The sequence below is a fragment of the Furipterus horrens genome, unplaced genomic scaffold (genome assembly GCF_987537825.1).
Source record: "Furipterus horrens unplaced genomic scaffold, mFurHor1.1.pri manual_scaffold_2, whole genome shotgun sequence".
Lineage (NCBI taxonomy): Eukaryota > Metazoa > Chordata > Mammalia > Chiroptera > Furipteridae > Furipterus > Furipterus horrens.
Genome location: NW_028327172.1, coordinates 57,104,045 through 57,119,630, shown reverse-complemented (window position 1 = coordinate 57,119,630; position 15,586 = coordinate 57,104,045). Strand labels below are relative to the sequence as shown.

Sequence of the window (15,586 nt, the reverse complement as noted above, 5' to 3'; positions counted from 1 at the left end):
CTTTTTGCCTAGACATAGTTTTCTCACTGATTTCCTCATTCCTTGATCCTTGCACATCACCTCTTACTATCTATCAGCCCCTTCTCCACAGCACAATCTGTGTAATCTTTTAAAAATGATGATTTGTTCATGTTAACACCCACCACCCCAGATACAAACATTGGCTTCCTATTGCTCCTAGGAAAAACTACAAATGTTTCTCAAATGGCCTCCTCTACTCTTCATGATTTGGGTCCCATTTACCTCTCTAACCTTATCTTGAGCTATTTCCTCCTTACTCTCCATAGACATATCAGTCATGTTTTAGTTTCTTAAACTTGTTTCATACCTCTTATCAACAGCCCTTTGCAAATTATGTTCTAGTCTTCAGGAACAACTCTAACATTTCTCTAAATATTTATTCTTCAGATCTGGGTTTAATATACCATCTAAGACTTTCCCAGAGGCTGGATACTAAATGAGGTCTCCCCATTAAATCCTGTTATCATGTTGCTTTCTTCCATAGTATTTACCAGTCTGTAATTATAGATATGTGTCTGAAACCTCTGTTTACTATCTACCTTCACTATTAGACTATAAGTACCACAAGGACAGTGAACTTCACCAATACCTTGCACAGAGTCAGTTTATTATAGATGCTCAGATTATACACCTTTACTTGTGAAACAGATGAATACATAATTAAAAGGTGTTCTATTGTATACATGCATGTCACATTTTTGTTGTGGTGGCAGTGAAAGTATTAAATATTTAACTACATTAAGGCTTCCTTATAGGTAGTTTTTTAAAAAATAAATACTTTAGAATAGTTTTCCATGTACAAAAATTTTTCAAAGATAGAACAGAGTTTCCACGTACTCCATATCCAGTTCCCCCTTTATTATTAACATCTTACATTACTACAGAACATTCATCATAATTAATGAAACAATAGTAATTCATTATTATTAACCAAGATCCATACTTTATTATGATTATTTAGTAGTTACCTAATATCTTTTTCTGTTTCAGGATTCCATTCACTATACCACCTTACATTTAATCATCATGTCCCTTGGCTATGCTAGTTTTCAGACTTTCCTTGTATCATGACCTTGACAGTTTTAAGGAATAATGTTCAGATGTTCTGTAGGCTGTTCTGTATGTATGTATGTATGTATGTATGTATGTATATCAGTATGAACTCATCTGTATTTATTTTATAACTTGGGTTATAATCTAATACTACCTTATTTATTCTGTGGTTCAAATTATTCCACTTTTGATTATTGGGAACTATTGTGGCTGGCTCCTCTTGTTCTTTTCATTGAAGACTATTTCTTCCACTCTGTTTACTCTTTCTTCTTCTGTTATTCTAATTACATCCATGTTACCCCTTTAATACTGTCCCAGAATTCTTGATTATTTTTTATTATTTTTTTCACTTTGAATTTCAGTTTTGAAAGTTTCTCTCTTCAAGTTCTCCAATTCTTTCCTCATCTGCATTGCGTCTACTGAGTCCATTAAATGATTTTTCATTTTTATTACAGTATTTTTTATTTCTAGCATTTTCTTCTATTTTTTCTTAAGATTTTCATATCTCTGTTTGCATCACCCATCTGTTCTTGCCTTTTGGAATACCTTGTAATTTTTTATTGAAAGTCAGACATGCTTTATTGGGTAATAGGTACTGAGGTAAATAGGCCATTAATGTAAGAATTTACATTAACCTGGCAACATTAGTGTTTAATGATTTTTGTGGCTATATGTGCCAAAGGCTTCAAATTTCCCTAGTATCTTTGTTCATCAAAGTGTTTAAATATTCCTACGAGGTTATGGGTCCAGCTGCTTCTCCTTCTGGTAACCAAATCTCATTTGTGTTCCTCTGGATGCACTAGTCTGCAGTTTTTCTAGAGGCATTTTGCTCTGTGACCTTAGTTCTCTCACGGGTTCAAGAAAAGTTGTTGATTTTCCATTTATCTAGATATTTCTTGTTGTAAGGATAAGAGTTACCAGAATTTTTACATGTCAAATTTAAAACCTATGTTACTTTTATATATAAAATACATCCCTTCTGGTTTCCATCTGTCATCTTCTTGACCTTTTCCTAATTTCCTTTTGTGCATTTCATTGTTGCTCAGACTTCTAGAAAACTATCTAGAAAAAGTTTAAATGAATCTTTTATAAGAGAATATTTTCCTCCCAAATGTCAGTGTGATTATCTAAGTTAAAGATTAGTATTCCAATGTGAGCTATTCTAGATATGGCTTGATAAAATTAACTGATGGTGAAAACCTCAATAAAGAATTTAATCAATATTAATACCTTCATTTTAAAAGTTGATGAGGTGGATGAGCACATTAATGGTTTCATCCATTAAATTTTTTGGTGCTAAGATTTGCTATCCTTGTCTTATCTAGGTAAATAATTTTTATTTCTTGCCAGAAACAAGATTATTTATAAATTGAACAACAGTAGTAACTTTTCTCAATTTACAGAAGGCATATTTTTGCTCCAAGCCCTTGTCATTGAATACTGGACTGTCCCTAAATCAGTCAGTTTAACAGGGGTGGGGGAAAGATTAATTATCAGAGAGCCTTCTTCTCATTAAAAATGAATTTAGGACTTCTGGCCAAGATGGAGGTTTAGACAGACATGCTACGTCTCCCTCCACAACTAAGAAGGATACAACTACGTCAAAACTAGAAACAACCAGAAATTCCAGAAAATCAGACTGCATAGAAGTCTAACAAACAAATATATAAAGAAGAAATACTCATCCAGACAGGTAGGAGGGATGGAGAGGACGTGGTGTGGTGGGACAGCAGCGGCAGTGGCAGCAGCGGCAGCGGCAGTTGGTGGGCAGAAAGCGCAGTCAGACATTTAAAAAGGTTGAGAGAGACACCTGAGGAGCACTCCCAGGACCAGACCAGACTGCGCAGCTCATGGTTCCAGCATTGGGGAAAATAAAGCCTCATTGCTTCTGACTGTGCTAATTACTGGGGGTTGGGGGAGAGAAAGAACTGCTGGTCTCACAGTAGAATCTGATTGTTTAAAGGGCCCCCATGGTCCTAGAACATCTGCAGACCCACCCACTCTGGGAACGACAGCCAGGGCAACAGCTAGAGAGGCGCCAGTCCCATATGGAAGTGGGAGAAGTGTCTGGAAAAGGGGTGAGTGCTGAGAAAGTGGCATTGTTCCCTCTCAGACCCCTCCCCCACACACAGCACCATAACGTGGTGAAACGGGTCACCCCATACTGACAAATACCTAAGGCTCCACCCCTTACAATGTAACAGGAGTGACAACTCTACCTAAGGCACAGAGGCAAACAAACACAGGAACCTGTCAAGATGAGGAGACAGAGAAGTATAGCCCCAAAGAGGGAATGGATCAAGGTTCCAGTGGGAGAACTGAGCGATGAGGAGGCAGTCAACCTAACAGACATAGAGTTCAAAACCCTGGTGATAAAGATGTTCACAGGCTTGACAGATATGATTAAGTATGGCAAAAACATAAGGGAAGAAGTGAAGGCTATGCTAAATGAAACAAAAGAAAATGCACACAAAACCAATGGTGAAGGGAAGGAAACTGGGGTTCAAATCAATGACTTGGAACAAGGAAGAAAAAAACAGTCAACCAGTACAGAATAATGAAACAAGAATTGAAAAAAATGAGGAGGGGCTTAGGGACCTCTGGTACAACTTTAAGCATACCAACATCCAAATCATCAGGGTGGAGTGGAAAAGCAAGAAATTACAAGCTTAAGTGAAAAAATAATAAAGGAAAACTTCCCATATTTGGCAAAGGAAATAGACATACAAGTCCAGGAAGCAAAGAGAGTCCCAAACAAACCAGACCCAAGGAGGACCACACTAAGACACATCATAATTAAAATGCCAAAGGTGAAAGATAAAGAGAGACTCTTAAAAGCAAGAGAAAAGAGTTAGCTACAAAGGGGTGCCTATAAGACTACCAGCTGATTTCTCAAAAGAAACTTTGCAGGCAAGAAGGGACTGGCAAGAAGTATTCAAGGTGATGAAAAGCAAGGACCTACTACCTAGATTACCCTATCCGGCAAAGCTATTATTTAGAATGAAAGGGCAGATAAAGTGCTTCCCGGACAAGGTAGAGCTAAAGGAATTCATCATCACCAAGACATTATTATATGAAATGTCAAAGGGACTTACTTAAGAAAGAGATCAAAACTATGAATATTAAAATGACAATAAACTCACAAATATCAACAACAGAATCTAAAAAATAAAAACAAAATCCAACTAAGCAAACTAGAATAGGAACAAAATCATAGGTATGGGGATCATTTGGAGGGTTATCAGCTGAGAGGGGGAAGGGGGAGAAATGGGGAAATGGTGCAGGGATTAAGAAGCATAATTGTTTGGTATAAAATAGACAGGGGGAATTTAAGAAAAACATAGGAAAGGGTGAGGCCAAAGAACTTATATGCACGACCCACGGACATGAACTAAGGAGGGTGGGATTGCTGGAGGGAAGGAGGGTACTGGGTAAACGGGAGCAAAGGGAAAATATTGAGACTACTGTAACAACATAATCAATAAAATATACTTAAAAAATAAAAATAAAATTAAAAAAATATATTTACCAGTTCAAAACTTGTAAACACTGTTTGGTACAAATAAAATATCTTATAAAAATTATCTATGACTTTTTGTTAAATACATGTAATGCTATACATATTTTAAAAACTAAATATAATAAAAATATGGAGCATTACATGTGATTTTTTTCTTTTCTCTTTTTTGCTTATTTATACAATATTTTCTGAACTATATACGGGATGGGGCAAAAGTAGGTTTACAGTTGTTTACAGTTTACAGTTGTTCATATGGAAAATAATACAATAATTAGTAAAGAATAAATTTTGTGTTTTGCATACTCACAACTATAAAATCTACTTTGCCCACCCTATATAATGAATAAGTAATGCTTGTCAACAGAACATTGTAGAAGATAAAACAAAAAGACTAGCCCTGGCTGGGTAGCTCAGTTGGTTAGAGCACTGTCCCCATATGCCACGCTTGCAGGTTCATTTCCCAATTAGGGCACATACAAGAATCAACTGAGTGCATAAATAAGTGGAATGACAGATTGTTCCTCTCTCCCCCCCTTTCTCAGTCTCTAAAAGTCAATAATAAAAAAAATAAACTAATTCATAAAATTATAGGACTTGAAAAGAATTTGGGGATTATTTATTAAGTCAATTTCTGATTAGTTGAGGTAATGGAGTCACACACATAACCACCAATCTCCTTGAATCCTCTCCCTTTGCATTTTGGTCTATCAAAATAATAATTGTTCTTAAAAATGCAGCTCAAATACACATGGCTTCAACATTTCCTTTATAGCATGTCTCATATTTCTCACCAATTGGAAAGTTCTCCCAGTATAACATTAATAATAAGGAGGAAAAAGAAGAGAGAGAGGGATAGGGATGGTGATAAGTTTCTGCTTACCATTTGTCAAGTATTTTGTTATGTGTCTTAGGTTATTTTAATTAATCCTCACAATACCTTTATAACATAAACATTATTCCCATTTCGCATACGAAGAAAAGGAAAATCAAACAGTTTAAGAAATTTCACAAATTTCCCTTGTCACAACCAACAGAACTCAGATTTTCAGTTTCATGTTTGTCCAAAACTTGACATATAGTAGGTACTCAGTAAACATATTTAATAATTGAGCAATTTAGAGAGCAGTTGGTATTTCAGTGTTTATCTGTGACCTGCTGGTACCTCAATTAATTCACAATTAAAAATCAACTTTGACCAGAGCTAGTATTTGAAGTCCAGATTCCCTAAGAAAATAGAATTATCTTCTGTCACAGAAAAATGATCATCACTCCTGCTGTCTGACTTCTCTCCTCTCTTCTTTATTGCCCTTCAAAATGTTCAACATGGTGTTGGTTTAAAATTTTGTTTGTTTGAAGCATTATCACATTTAAAAAAACTCCACCCTCTTGACTAGCCTTTTACCTCCTAGCTTAAATTTTACACTAAGTTAAAATAGCTTACTTATTTTTCACTTTGATAAAAACTATCACATTAAATAATCCCTTTGGAAACAGATAGGACAAATATTATTACTTTCATTTCAAGGATGAGAAGGCTAAGTCTCCAGAGTTTTAGTGATTGCTTAGAGTACAGCTCTTAACCCTCCCAGCTAGGCCCTAGGGGAGTGCTCTGACTCCAGATCTAGTGTTCTTCCCCCATGTTATATAGCCTGATAATACAAAGTCATTCTCTTGGTCACACTATTAATGGCCCCCTATAAATTCTGCTATAGCTTCAGTTTCTACTTCATTCTTACCTGACTTTTTTGATCATTTAATATTTTATCAATCGTTCCAGTCAGAGTTTTTAACTGAATGCAAGAGAAACTAACTCTGGCAGATATAAACAGGAAAATAATTTGCTGAGAGGACATTGGATAGGTCAGGAAATTGTGGAGAAGCAGATTCAGAAACAGGTGGGAACAAGGGAAGAGGGCAGCAGCCAAGTCATCTGCCAAAATGATGCTAAAGAACACAGGCTATCCCTGGTACCTCTGCTCTTGCTGCCCCTAAACACCAGATGTTTTTATTGCAACTGTCATTGTTCACTACTAAACTGGTTTCAGTTGTCCTTGCTTCTTTGTGTCAGTATGTCCTCTTTCAAAGTCTTGGATGGGTATGTCTGATAGGTTGAGTATTGATCATATGTGGTCATAGTCTAGCTTCAGGAAAAGTTGGGAAACCAGGTAGTATTCTTAACTTCCCATGGGAGGTGAGCTCTTCCTCCCTCTTGAGATTCATTAAGCATACACTTCACCAAACATAACAAGAGGGCTGAAATAATTAAAGGTCCCCACCATGTCCAAAAAATGACCAAATTCCATTATTAATTCCAATTTAATTTTGTACATTTTTTTCTTTGGGCTAACTTTCTTTGACACAAGAAAAATATTTAATTTATAACTGACTCAATTGTCATTCAACCAATAATTATTTTTGTTCTGCAGCATTCCAAAGGGTCTAAACTTGTCATGTAGGCTTTATTTATATTCTAAAAAATTCCTGTTTCAAAGTCATCCTCTAATATTTCTTTCAAATGAATGAGTTTCATCAGGGCCTGATAGCATGAACTGATGCTTTAAAAAATACTTTCAAAGAGTGAAAAATATATTTGGCATCTTTCCATATCTTGAGAATTTAAGATATCTTATTATTTTACTTTCAGATATCAAAATATTTCTTTTATAAACAATGTGTTTCTGAATCTGAATAATCCTTTCCTCTGCAGTATTTTTGAACAATGGCTCCGAAGGCACCGCCCTCTTCTAGAAGTTTATCCAGAAGCCAATGCACCCATTGGACATAACCGGGAATCTTACATGGTTCCTTTTATACCTCTCTACAGAAATGGTGATTTCTTTATTTCATCGAGAAACCTGGGCTATGACTATAGCTACCTACAAGATTCAGGTAAAGTTCAATTTCTTTCATATGAATTGTTAAGTAAAGTGTGACCAATTTCTTTTGAGAGAATACAAAACCTTACGTTTTGCCCTGGCAGGGTGGCTCAGTTGGTTTCAGTATCAACCTGTACCCCAAAATGTTGCAGGTTTGATCTCTGGTCAGGGCACATACCTAGATTGCAGGTTTGATCCCCAGTCTCAGCACATATGGGAGACAGCTGATCAGTGTTTCTGTCTCACATTCTTTCACATTCCGTCTCTCTCTCTCCCACCTCTTCCTCTCCCTCTCCCTCTCTCTCTCTTTCTCCCTTCCCCTCCCTCCCTCCCTTTCTTCTTCCCTCCCTCTCTCCTGCTCTCACTCTCTGCCCTTCTCTCTAAAATCAATAAACATATCCATGGAGGAGGATTTTTTAAAAAACCTTATGTTTTATAATGTTATCACTAAATTCTTTAAATCAGGAAAGTGCATTATAGTCCTTAACTTATCACTAATGTATTATTACATGAACCAAGTTGCAATAATCTTTAAATTCATACCCATTCTGCTTAATATACATTTCGCACTTGAAAGCCATGGAAAGAGACTAGAATTAAAATCAGGAAAAAAGTGGGTTTCAGATATGACTAGCTGCTGTTTTGTGACCTTGTGAAATTGTACTTCAATTCATTGAATATCAGCCTCTTAACCTGAAATATTGGGATCAGAATACCTCAGAGATTTGATAATTAAATGAATGTGACGTGTTAAAGAGCCTAGTGCATATATCAGTTTTGAAATCATCTTTGAGAACTCCCTGCCCGATTACCAAGAAAAATTGTGAACATTTTGTGTTTAAGCCCAAATAATAATAATGAAAATAGCTATTATAATAATAACTGCTATGACTATGATTAACACAGAGATATAAAACTCTAGAATTATAATTATATCTGCATTTTAAATAATATTTCTGAGTAGAACTATATCCGCAACTACTTGATGATGAACAGATAGTAATCCCACCCTTTACTCCAGAGCTTGCTACATGCAGATGCCATACATTCATTATTAACCAACCATATATTAGATAAGTATTATTATCCCAAGAAAGAGGTGAGTATAGTGCTAAGAGAATTTAAGTGACTTTCTCAATATCCAATACCAATATGTGGAGGAGTCAGATTTCAACACCAGCAGGTCTTCATGCTGCACGATGTTTCCACTCTCGCACAAAGAAGGTCAAGAACCAAAAGCTATAAGACAACATATGGCTTGTGGGTAAGAGGCATTCAACGAACACTGGTGTTTTATTATCTCTCCATAATCTGTGAAAACATAAACAGATAAATGAACAAATGAATGACTTTTATCAACTTCTTACTTCTTGTGTTAGACTTTAGTGACATAATGACTGAGATGGTTCCAGACCTCAGAGCTCTAAATTCAGTGTGAAAGTCAGACAATTGTGCAAAAAAGCATGAAACATAAGATTGTGTTAAGAATACTAAAAGAGTCATAAACTTTGCAGAGAAGAAAACAATGACTTCTAAAAAATTCCACCTAGGAAGACAAGACAAGACCTTGAAGGACAAGCAGGCAGGTAGCAGATAAAAAAGGGCAGGGGCTATCCTAATCTAAAAGAAGGATAACAAGAAAAATAGAGGTGGAAAGTGTACATCATATTTACTGAATGCTAAATTCTCCTATTTGAGTAGTATGAACAATGGAAAACTAAACTCAAGAGCTAAATTTAGTCATTTCGCAATAGCTAACAGTATTTTTTATGTTCAAGAAACTCTTCTAAGTGGGCTGTGTGCATTATTTCCTTTAATCTTCATAAGTAACCAGTGAAGTAGGTACTGTTATTTCTTTTTCTTGTTCAAAAATGAGAAAACAGAGGCTTAAGGAATATAAACAATTTGTTCTAGTTTACCTAGTATGTTGGATAGCAGTACCACAATTTAGGGCCAACAAGAGGACCTGCATTTTATCAACATTTTCCTGCCCTTTGGGGGATCACTAGTTGAATAGATATGAGTTTGACTGACCTATTTTCATTTACCTGAATATCACAGCCAATGGAAGGGGTACTAAAATGGCTGGCAGAGAAGATTGGTTCTTTGAAAACCTTAAGATCACTGAGAACAGGGGACCTTGCAAACTGTGGAGGTGTAGCAAGGGGAAGGGCTTCCGGTGAGTCAGAAAGAAAGGCAGTTTTACATCACATGTTTTCCCTTTCTTGTGTAAATACCCACAGTACATAATGAAAGCAGCACATTGGTAATGGTTTTTCAAAGATTCACCAGTTAGGATTTTATGATTTCCATTTCAGAGCATGCCAGACTCTTTCTTTGACTCATGCTTTTGAATATGCTCTTCTCTTTTCTCTGGCTAAATTCTGATCCTATTTATTCATTTTTCAAACTCTCAGAAATCAAATCATTTTATACACTTACATGGTCATGTTTAATCCCTCCTTTCTTAAGAGTTGCAGTGTTATTTTTCTAAGAATATATCTTTCCCCTTTCAACCTTGGCTGAGAGCCCTACAAGATCAGAATTGTGTCTTGCAAGCTTTTCTCATCTAAGTACCAACTGGTATCTGGTATGGAGTGAAATCAATGAATTAGCTTGAGTGCAATTAATATTCACCATGAAGGTTTGCTAGAAAACATGTTACCCCTGTTAATAGCCAGGTCATTTTTAGATATGTATTTTTTTACATGTGTCAAATCTTCTATCACACTTGATTTTACCTAGGTGGTTTTATTGATTTATTCTTTCTACGTACATATGTTTAATAACTACCTTTGAACAAGGCATTGTATTAGGTACTATGGATAGTTTCAAATAACAAAGTCTCTCTCTTTATAGACCTTACATGCTAATAAAAAACAAAGACCTTGAACAACTATTTACCTAATGACTCACTTAGAGATGTGCTCACCTCGAGGGGTCAATAAAGTAACATTTCAGAGGATATCAGTATGACAGGAAGAATTATTTGATAAAAGACTTTTGATTATGGGTTTTGGCCATATTGTTAGAATAATGGAAGCCTTCATAAATTTTAAACAGACCATGGTCAAATTAGAGTTTTCAAAAGATTACTGTTCCTGTAGCATGTAGAAAGTTTTGTATCAGTTGCAAAGCATATTGAGGGAGGCCAGTGAAAACACTATTAGACGTGTCCAGGGGAGAGTTAAAGGCAGTCTGGATTGAAGTGGTAGTGGTAGGAAACGAGGCATAAAGCTGTAAAGAATTTGATATTATTTTGAGAAGAAAATTTTTGAAACTTGAAAAACAATGTTTATACTAGGTAAGATAGAAAGAGATACTAGGGATGCCTTTAAGCATTCTGGGCTGTGAAAATAATGAAGGGTGATGTAATTCTCTAAGATAACAACAAGAGGAGCAGGGCCAGACACAGAGGGAACCTCATGGCTGTATTTGTTACACAGTAAAATGGAGTGGTATGAGACATCAGGGTAACTATGTCTCTGGGGCAGCTGAATTGCCTAGAAACTCAGAAGAGAGTCTGGCCTGCAGACACTAATGTAAGAGACATCAGCATATAAATTGTTATATCTCCTAGTCTTCAGGGCCCTGTGTAGTAGTGATTTCTATTCTGTTTCATAGGTAAGTAACTTGAGAACAGAAAGCAAAGTGACTAATTTTAAGTCACAAAGCTAGTAAGTGGCAAATATTGTATCCCAAACCAATTCTCTATTACTCCACAGAAGAGAGGGTTCTCTTTAGTTCCCACATGTCTTGTACACATATGTTCCACCTCATTGTTCCTTCCCAAGTGTCCAAATAGGTAGTTTTTACTGAAAGGCAACCAAAACCATTGGGGAGTAAAGGGAGAGGCAACTCAACAAGTCACATTAAGGGCTTAAATGTATTTATTATTTATTTCTAGTTAAAAATTTTAAATAAAGGAAATCATATTTATTATGTAACCTCTGTGTACTATGCATTTTGCTAGACATTTTAAATGTACTATACATAGTAAAGTGACTAAAAGCCACATAAACTAGGCCTTATAGTTCCATTTTCAAATAATTTTAAGCTATATTAAAAACTAACTTTTATGTTTGATTTTTAAAAGGTTTCAGGGTTTTTTTTAAGGTATATTTTATTGATTATATAGTCACAATAGTTCCATTTTTTCCCCCTTTTCTCCCTCATGTTTTGAAATTTCTCTTTTGTTTTCTTTCATTATTTATAATTAAATTACTATAATTCCAAATTATAAATCTTTTTACTCATTAATTTGATGTTTATAATTTGCAAGTAATTGTTCCTTCTGGATGAAAAGAAGCACTAAAGTGCAGTATTGTTCAAATGATGCTTCATATGTCGTAAGGTATTTTATAGGATCTAGTGACCACCGGCAAACGACAGCACCAAGGAAGGAGAACAACTAGCCAGAGAAAAGGACAGGGCTTTAACCCTAGAGTCCCATGTGAATCACAGAAGCTCCACTTTCATTTCCTTTGAATGAATAGTGGGCTTTAAAATAAATTCAGTTTTTAAAAATTCTCCTAATTAAAAAACAATATCCCTGCTTTAATTGTCCTGAACACTACTGAGTTTATGGTTAACAATGAGACTCCCATTTAAAATTTTACTTCACATTGCTATCCATTCTTTCTAAGATAATTTATTAAATAAATATTCCTTTTCTCTCTTGTTTGTGGAACTCATTTTTACTATATATATTATATATCGTCATCGGCAGCCGTCCGTCTCGAGAGACGATGGTGTAGCTTCTTAAGAGTCTATCTGCACCGCCGAGAATGGCTGTGCAGTCCGACTCGGGAGTGACATGGTATCTGTCTCCTCCCGTGTTGAATCGACATCTTGCGATGACGCTGGAGTGTCCTCTCCAGTGAAGCTGAAGCTACAGAGCCTGGGCAGGGTGATATGGAGGGTCTGCTGTTGCCCATGCAGCAGACCCCCCCTCTCTTCGCAGCTGAAGGGTCCAAGGGAAAGACGGAGTCGATACAGCTTGGGTTCAGGTGCGCCGCAGGAGTTGCCGGTGTTGACTACAACGTCAAACCGCCTTAGGGACTCCGGCTCCGGATTTTCTGTCGGGGTTTACTCCCTTAGCCTTTCCCCTGAAGAGGTATGCCGCAAGGCAGCGGAGGTTTTTTGGAGTCAGAGTTTTCCTTCTCTGATGTGCCCTGACTGGAAGATCGAACCAGCGACACTTAGCTCGCAGGCCGACGCTCAATCCACTGAGCTAAACCAGCCAGGGCCTATATTATATATATTTAGTATATATATAAGGTTTACAGATCATTGTAATTCCAAAATATCTTAATATACTTCTCTATCTTTATTGTAGTAGCATATAATTAATTTTTTTAAATAATTAGGACTTTTTGAAATGCAAAGGGCAGAAACTTCATAGGAATAGATTAGATAAAAAGATAATGTATTGGTTTATAAAACTCAAGAAGCAGAATGAGCATTCTAACTGTGGGAAAGGCAGAAATTCAGCTGAAGGACCGTGAGAACCAAGGAACTAAGTGCCCTAAAGACCATCTCTCTCGTTCTCTGAACCTTGCTGTTCTCTGACTCCTGTCTCTGCTTTTCTGGAGTGTGTTGACTTCATCCTGTCTTCCACATGTTAAGAAAGCTGTCATCACCTCCTGAGCTACCTGACTCTCAATTACAGCACACTTAATTCTGATTGGCCAATCTTACGTCAATGGTCCACTGTGTATTAGTTGACTATAGCCAAGGAAAGGGGTCATAAAGGAAGGTTATATTTTCTGCATCAGCAACAGTGGTAAAAAGCGATAGAGAGATGATCTAGGTTCAAATATCCAAGGCTTAAGTAAGTTAACTTATTACTCAAATAACAGTCTCAGTATGCTGTCCAGTATCAGCTTCATAACTTCAGAGACCAGAGCTGCTCCTTTCTTATCGTTCCACTGGACGTAGGGTTTAACCTGGACTACATGGCCCATGATGGCTCACTAAGACATTAACCACATTCCAGCTAAGCAAAAAGGAAAAGGCACACCATTTCTTTTTAAGGGAATTGCCCCAAAGTTGCATATATTACTTTTGCTCAAGACCTGAGTCACATAGCCATAATTTGATGCAAGGTTAAGCCCAATACACACTCTCTTCTTTCCATTGTATTACAAAATGGATACAAAGTGTTAGAGTATCTTAAAAATAGTGATGGGTACTTTAAAATCAAGCAAAAGGATACAATAAATTATTGACTTCAAGGAGAAGTAATGTAAAAAATGAAATGTACCCATAGTATATTTGGTTCAACTATGAATAACATCTAAATATTAAAAATAAGAATCCTGGATGTTGATTTGACCCCAAATCATATTATTATACTGAAAAAACTAAAGAAAAGCGAGTTGTAAAAAAAAAACAAAATCATTATTTATATTTGAGAAAGTCCAGAGATAAACCTGATAATTAAGAATTAATAATATTTGCCTGTTATTTAGATATATGGAGGCAAATACTAGAATAAATAGCTAAAAGTTGTACAGTGACTCTCTTGGAGGCAGACATGTAAAATTTATAGATTAGATATTATCTATAAAGTTAACAATATCCCAGCAAGGTGGTATTGTTGTTTTCCTATTTTTCTGATGAAGAAACTGAGGTGTAGGAGTATTAGGTGTAACTTCCCTAAGCTCTTACAGCTGGTAAGTAGCAGAGCTGGAATTCAAACCCAAGCATCTGACGCTGAAGTTCTATGCAAGGATGATGATGATGATTTTGATGATGATGATGACTTTGATGATGATGATGATGATTTTGATGATGATGGTGACGACAACAACATGAGTAAAAACATTGGATGTCTTTCTATTTCAGACCCAGACTTTTTTCAAGATTACATTAAGCCCTACTTAGAACAAGCAAGTCGAATCTGGCCATGGCTCATTGGGGCAGCTGTAGTGGGGTCTGTCCTCACTGCTGTGCTGGGAGGGCTCACTAGGCTGGTATGTCGAAAGACAATATGTCGTCGAAAGAGAAAGCAACTCTCTGAAGAACAGCAACCACTCCTCATGGAAAAGGAGGATTACCACAGCTTGTTGCATCAGAGCAATTTATAAAAGGCTTAGGCAATAGAGTAGAGGGCCAAGAAGCCTGACCTCACTCTGACTAAGATGATGCTCAAGTCCCCCGGGGATGTCCCAACAGAAATCCCTGGTATCTGTCTGTGAAGACCATGATCAGAATTATAATCTTATACAAAGTGTACCCCTCTTCTATCTCAGGTAGAACACACTTGTGTTTGCCTTGCTGTTTTTTGATCATCCCTTTGACAGTTTTCCTCAAGCCCTTATTTCCAAAAAAAAGAATGCCATTTCGTAATTAGTAACTGCTCCTGGTCTCTGAATAAATATGTTCTTATAAAATGTGGGAATCGTTTTAATTCTTTCCTTCTCATTGTTTAATGACATGTTTCTTTTTTATTGTCTTCCTTTGATTTTAATAAAATAGTAACAAATCTATATTAACTAAGTCCTTGGAGCTTTAGAAATGCATTTTTTTTTACTCAGAAAGCATGTTTCCCTTACATTTTACATTCTTGCTCCAAAATGTGTTATACACATCAAATATAAAACCTTCAGTTCTTTCTTACCGAAGCCCTGACTATATTTTTGAAGGTCACTGAAAACAAGGGCTCTGTTCCTACAACAAATTAAGCTAAGATGTGTTTTTTAAATATAGTAGTCCCTCTCTATATCGTGGCTCACTTATCGCAGCCTCACTGTACCGCGGGGTTTTTTTAAATATTTAATTATTTATCGTGGATTTTTCGCTATATCATGAGATTTTTGTGGTACTGTATATATATGTCGTTAAAGTTACATAGGTTTAAGAGTGTAGAATATGTTTAAGAACATAAGTAGCATTTATAAAAGTGTGGGAAAGGTTAATAAGGAACTGGGAACAGTTTATAAGTTGTGGAAAGGGTTTATAAAGCCTTAAAATATATATAAATACTAAAATAAATATAAGGTTCCTTCTTCACAGACTTTCACCTATCACGGGGGTGTCTAGAATGTAATACCCATGATAAGTGAGGGAATACTGTATGTTGACAATGTAGTAGGCAGTTAGTCATAAGCAG

At 36.2% G+C, this 15,586-nt stretch overlaps 1 protein-coding gene across 1 annotated transcript in view; it reads left to right on the top strand.

Moving 5' to 3' along the window:
* Positions 1–14,869, top strand: part of TYR (tyrosinase) — a 71,200-nt gene extending 56,331 nt beyond the window's left edge. Inside the window, exons 4-5 of the mRNA XM_090267801.1 lie at positions 7,302–7,483; positions 14,320–14,869. Of these exons, the coding sequence (XP_090123927.1) occupies positions 7,302–7,483; positions 14,320–14,561 (424 nt within the window). The 3' untranslated portion in view covers positions 14,562–14,869. The remainder of the gene's footprint in view (positions 1–7,301; positions 7,484–14,319) is intronic.
* The last annotated feature ends 717 nt before the right edge of the window (positions 14,870–15,586 follow it).